Source organism: Puma concolor, chromosome D1, assembly GCF_028749965.1.
Source record: "Puma concolor isolate L17-30 chromosome D1, mPumCon1.1.hap2, whole genome shotgun sequence".
Lineage (NCBI taxonomy): Eukaryota > Metazoa > Chordata > Mammalia > Carnivora > Felidae > Puma > Puma concolor.
In genome coordinates this window covers 51,429,878-51,435,709 of record NC_141676.1, presented here as the reverse complement: position 1 = coordinate 51,435,709, position 5,832 = coordinate 51,429,878, and the positions used below count along the sequence as shown (strand labels likewise).

At 50.0% G+C, this 5,832-nt stretch overlaps 1 protein-coding gene across 5 annotated transcripts in view; it reads left to right on the top strand.

The window, feature by feature from the left end:
* Nucleotides 1-1,940: 1,940 nt before the first annotated feature.
* Nucleotides 1,941-5,832, top strand: part of PPFIBP2 (PPFIB scaffold protein 2) — a 144,855-nt gene continuing 140,963 nt past the window's right edge. For 2 of the 5 annotated variants that reach the window (XM_086678066.1, XM_086678068.1), the window contains exon 1: nucleotides 1,950-2,269. Coding sequence is in view for 1 of the 5 variants with exons in the window: in XM_086678075.1 (XP_086534201.1) it covers nucleotides 2,198-2,269 (72 nt within the window). In the remaining 4 variants the exon portion in view is untranslated. Of the gene's footprint in view, nucleotides 2,270-5,832 lie in introns of all 5 variants that reach the window. The other 3 variants (XM_086678075.1, XM_086678063.1, XM_086678070.1) reach the window with 3 other exon arrangements.

The window sequence follows — 5,832 nt, the reverse complement described above, 5'->3', positions numbered from 1 at the left end:
CTCCATGGGTTTGTGGACATTACCTACTCCGTGGGTAAAATGACAATACCTATTTCACGGGGATAAGGAACATGGACTGCCTCGGGAGGAGGGTAGAGTGGGATTATCAGTGAATGGAATTATGTGTGAGTCCTGCACGCATAATTCCTCTGGAGGCACAAAGGAGGGTTGCCCTTCATCTGTGATATACTTTAACTTGTCGACTCTGCAGAGTGCACCTGCCACTAACAACACTCCCAGGTGCTTTAAATTCCTACAGCTAGAATCACTCTTTTAGGTCAAGACATTTTCTCCTTGTCAATGTGCCACTTTGCTTCCTTGGAGCCAGGGCAGCAAAGCATTCAGGCCCACGGATACTATCTTGGGCTTCTTTTGGGTGAATTGTTCAGCTCTGAGGTCTCTTGTTGGAGTTTAGTCAGGATGAAAGTCCCTATGGCCTATAGCAGTAGTTAAACTCGATTGCATGTAAGAATCGCCTGAGGGGCTTTTAAAACTCCTAATACCAGGCCATACTCCCAGACGATTAAGCCAGAACCTCTGAAGGTAGGACCCAGGCTGTATTTTTTTAAGCCCCCTCCCGCAACATGGTTCTAGAGTGTGAATAAGCTTGAGAACCAGTGACTTACACCATTTTTAAAGGTAATGTTAAAAAAGTAATTGTATAATTCAGAGAGCAGATTAGCATTTTCTAGGGACTGAGGCTAGGGCAGTGTGTCCACTGGGGCAATAACATGTGGGATTTGGAAACACCCATGAACTCATGTGAACTATAGTGCCTAGGTCTACAAAAGCCTCTGCTGCTATTTTAAGGAAGTGAAAGAGAACTGAAGGGTGTCCTGCTGTAACACAACTCTTGTGGGCCCCAGCCTTCCTCTGCTGGCTTTGCCTTTAGTCTGCTTCTGGCCAGGTTCCGGCAGTGACCAGAGTCTCATATTTGCAGGGTGGCTTAAGTTCTGTTCACATGTAAAAGCCTTCTGGGCACACTGGTAATTTCAGACCACCAGGGTAATTTGAAAAAAAAGATGTGTCTTACGGAGTTTGTCCAGCCTGTACAAATGTAGATAAAAACTGAAGCCAGGGCTGTAGTGACTCCGGCCAGAGTTCGGGACTATGCCAGAGTGTGCAGTGTAGATGCCATCTGCGGCCCAAAGGGATTTTAATCAGCTGAACTGAGCAACTGGTCCTGGGAGGCCCAGGCAAGGCAACAACCTAGCAGCACAACCAAAGGGGATTCAGGCCATACACTAGGGGAAGGTGTTGGACTAAGTCCCCAGGGCCCAGTCCCGCCTTGATTCCAGAACTTATTCCTGTGGTCAGAAGTCGCCAAAGCTCTTGGCCCTATGGAACCCCACCTTGGTGCTGAGCACAGAGAAGTGCTTCTTGTCCTTAGCTGTTCACAAGACAAGGCGCAAAGTGTCTTTAGTCGGGGCTGACCACTAGGGGGACCTCCACGCCAGGTCGCGGGGTTCGAGGGCAGCCGGACTCCAGTGGGACGCAGAGCCTTCCAGACGGGTTGATCAGAGACAGGGAATGAGGCTGCCTTCAGGCCAACCTCAACTTGGACTGGATCCTACGGGTCCGGGAAGTCCGGACACCCAAAGTGTTGCTACTCTGGGTGTGCCTCCAATCGGTTTTTCCGTGGCTTCTCTCTTTGCAACTCTAGATACAAATTGCTTTTCTGCTTCCTCGTTTTCATTTCCTACGGCCGGGGAATGAATGGTGCTGAAGGGCTGAAGAAGCCCAGGGGACAGGCAGCACCAGAGCCAGGAACCGCCCGTCGGTGTCTCCGGGACCGGAAGGGTGCAGGGCGGGGAGGCAACAGGAGCGGGGCGGGGCTCACGGGGGCGTGGTCTGCGGGAGGCGGGGCTTGTAGCACCGTCCAGGGGGCGGGGCCACGGCTGGGCTGACTAGGCGAAGGCAGGTTCGAAAGGGCGGAGTTGACGAGGCCGGTCCCCGAGGACAGGGAACCGGTGGCGGACCGGTCCCTGCGGACCGCCGCGGAGCCCGAGAAGGAAGGGGAGTGGAGGGGCGGTCCTAGGGGAAGGAGGGCGGGGAGAAGCGGGGGCTCCGGGACGAGCCTCCTGTGGGTCCCGCCCCCGTCACGTGGGCTCCAGACCCGGCCGCTGCCGCTCGGTCCGCTGGTTGGTCGGTCAGTTGGTCGGTGGGTCAGTGGCCTGCAGCTCGGTTCGCGGCTCTCATGTTCGGAGGTGGGAGGGACACGGGAGCGGCCCTCACACCTGAGCCGCCCGGAGAGGAGCCCAGCACCCAGGTCAGTGGGCTGTCCCCACGCCCCAGGTCCCCTGCGCGTTCCGGGCCGGGAGCCCCCCGCGGGTACATTGCCTAGGTAACCGAAAGCCCCCAGATTCAAGAACCACTCGAGGAGTGGGGGTCAGTGCCAGTTAGGGCCCCAGAGTGGGTCCCAGATGCGAGGGCAGGAACCCTCTTCCTCTTCTCTGGCCAGAAGACTGGGAGGAGGGTATAACTCCGGAGGAGGATTTGCTTCGAATTTTCACCCAACCCTGCCTGGGATCCATGGACATTCCGCGCCCCTGCAGGTGCCAGCATGGCCCTGGAGATGCGCTGGATGGTCATTCACTTCAGTTTTGTGCGGTATGTCACCGAAGCATCAGAGTAACTAGAGAGCACAAGTCGTGGGGGGGGGGGGGGGGGGGAAGGTCAGGCAGCTTAGTGTCTCTTTGCCCAAGCATATCTGTTCAGTGTGGTCAGATGCAACGCCTCGACTGAGACCAACTCTATACTCTAATTGCAAAAATGCAACATGCCATCAAAGTCTCAAGCCACTGCAGTCCCAGAAGACTGCCAGATGGGGATGGTCCTACTCTCCCTCCTCTCCCTCATGACATCCCAACTCCAGACCCGCAGTTTTTCTTCAAATGAAAATAAGATTATGTATTTAAAAGCTAGAATTTCCAAAGTTTGTGTAGGATTGAAACAGGTATTCTAACTAGTGTTAAATCCTCTTAAAAAACAAACCCAGAGTGTTGTAGTTTGCTTTCAGAGCAGCTGGATATTTGGTATCGGTGGGTCCCCCTTTGCATATTTTGGTCTACTTCCTATCTTTCTCTCCATTTGTCTCTTTCCTTTCCCAGTTACTTAATTGATTATAATACAAATTGGAAGTGTTTCCAAATTGTATGTTGCATTTTGTGAAGTTAAATGCCCAACTACAGGAAGGTAGTTGGCTGTGCACAAAATTCATCTTCAAGATGTTCAGTCTTTGATTATTGTTTGTATCTGGAAAACAAAATATTATTTGATTTCAAGATTATTTCTCTCTTGGGGTTGGAAGGCAGCCCATTAGTATTCTGCTTAAATTCATATTTAAACAACTATGAAGTGGGAGATGAGAGAGATTAGTGCATTTCTCACTGCATTCATACATGATTTTATTCATACATTTATTATTATTATTCTTACTTAGAAATTAGATGATGTGCCAGTTATTAGCTTATTGCTACTGGGGGGGGGGGGACAAACTGAGAATCATGGTCTCTTCTTTACTGGGGTAGCTATGGCAGGTGCACTGGTTTTAAGACCATGCACTGGTTTTAAGTACAATGACAAATGCCCTGAAGGAGGGAAGAGCAAATAGTTGTGGGAATTCCTGTCTTTCACCTGAGCAGGGAAGATGTGGGATAATTTCAAGAAAGGGGTGATGTGTGTGATCCATCTCGGAGGATTTCTCCTGGGCGTCTCCAGGCAGAGGTGGGTAGAGCATGACCTGGGCTGAGATCTGTGTAGGCAGGGCAAGCACCAGCTAGTCATGAGAAGTGGCAAGTGGTCTAACTGGACTCTCAGAGCAAGTGCTAGACAATAAAGCTGGTGACAAGGATGAAACATGGCCCCAGTGGGCCGTGAAAGCCAGGTGCAGAAGTCTGGACTTAGAAAGCATGGAGCCAGTGACAGGTTTTAATCAAGGGATTGACTGTGAGCTTCTCAAAGTCCAGGACCTTGGCCCTTGACCCTCCCAACCCCTAGCCAGACGGGGAGAAAATCCAGTAAATATTTGTGGAATGAATGGTCAGGCAACCCTTTGGAGCTGAGCTTCTCAACCTTTAACAAGCTTAAGAATCACGAGGGGGGTCTTAATTCAAATGCAGATTATGATTCCTACCTAGGTCAGGGGTGGAACCTGATCTGCCTTTCTAACACATTCCAGGGTGGTGCTCTTCACTATCTATGGCAAGGATTAAGGACCTTGGTTTGCAAACCTGGGGAGCTTTTAAACTGTTTGGATGAAGTGGGTCCGGGATGGTGTTCCCAAGTTCCCCCAGGGGTGATTCTGATGAAGGCCAAGGTGGAGCCTGCTCTAGCCCACTGTGGCTGTGGCAAGGAGTGAGCAGAGTGGAAAGACCCTGGGATGGAGGGACCAGTTAGGACATTGAAAATCCACCAGCATAGAAGCGGTGAGGCCTTCTATTGGGCCTGAGTGGGACAGGTGGGAGAGACTTTGGAAAGACAGAATCTGTGGGCCAGGGGGCCAGGGAGTATGTGGTATCTGTCTTCAGACTGACCGGACTGCTTCCAGCAGTGAGGATAGGGGAATGATTCCGAGACAATTCAGCTTTGGAGAATGGCATGCCCTTTAGGCTCTATCATTTGACATAATAACATTTGGAAGTTGGTTTTAACGTGGATGTCAGAATTTTTTTTTTTTTTTTTTTTCTGAAATACAAACCTGTTCATGACTTCCCTGCTTAAAATCCTCTGGCTGATCCCCTCTTGCAAAATATAAGGAGGAAAAGCTAATATGAATGCAACTAATGAGGTATCTAGACATTTATTAAGTTCCCAGACTGTGCACCCCCATTTGAGAGGTGACACTTGGGTGGGGGGAGATGTGACATTGTCACCACTTGGTGTGGGCACAACTAGGCTGAAGCTTTTGGCAGCTTTGTTTTTTCTGGAGTCACTATTTTTCCTGCTTCCTCTTTGCGGTGGTTCCACTTTATGTTTCCTGGCATCAGTCTTTGGTTTCAACACTTGCTGGCATCTAGGTGTCTCGGTTTTCAAAGAGCCCACAGGTGGTTTCAGAAAGGTGGGCTATATCCCTCATAGACTCTGAGAGCTAGGTATCCTTAGCCCTTGCAGAGCTTCAAGACACCCATTCTTATCTCTGACACACTCAGTAAATAATCTGGGAGATGCAATCTGTTTAGCTTCAAACCCAGATCTCCGCAAGGCCTTGCGATTTTCCGGGGGGCTGCTAACACAGCTTTGTCTTCAGGAAATTTAAGATTTTTACTTAGTGCTCCTGGTAATTCTTACTTTGGTGCTCCTCTATAATTCTTGCTTTCATTTCCTCTGTCTGTCACGTATGCCCTTATGCACACAGAGAACTGACTCTTCACTGTGCACCATGCTCTTGATCACCATGTTCCATGTCATGTAGTCATGTGGCCCTGTAACGTATCTGTGGATGGAAGGTCTGCACAAGATGGGATAGGGTTGCCTCCCTGATAGGATAAAGTATAACATCCTTCTTTGGCCTTCCAGGCTCTGCAAAGGCTGGCAATAATGTAGCTCGCCAGCTGTATCTCCACTGTTCCCCAAACCGAGTAGCTCAAGAGATCCTATCTTTTGTGCCTCTCTGTCTTTGCACGCACTATTTGCTCTTCATGGAAAGCTTTTTGTCTGCCCCATGAGCTGAACGGACTCTTCTTAACTTCAGGATGCAGATCAAACTCTTGAAGCACCTCTCCTCCCCACACCTCCAAGTCACTTTTACTCTTCTCTCTAGTACATACATGTAGCATCAACTGGAGAACTGTGCTATGGTCCTGAGGTGCCTTATTGGCGTGTCTCTGTCCA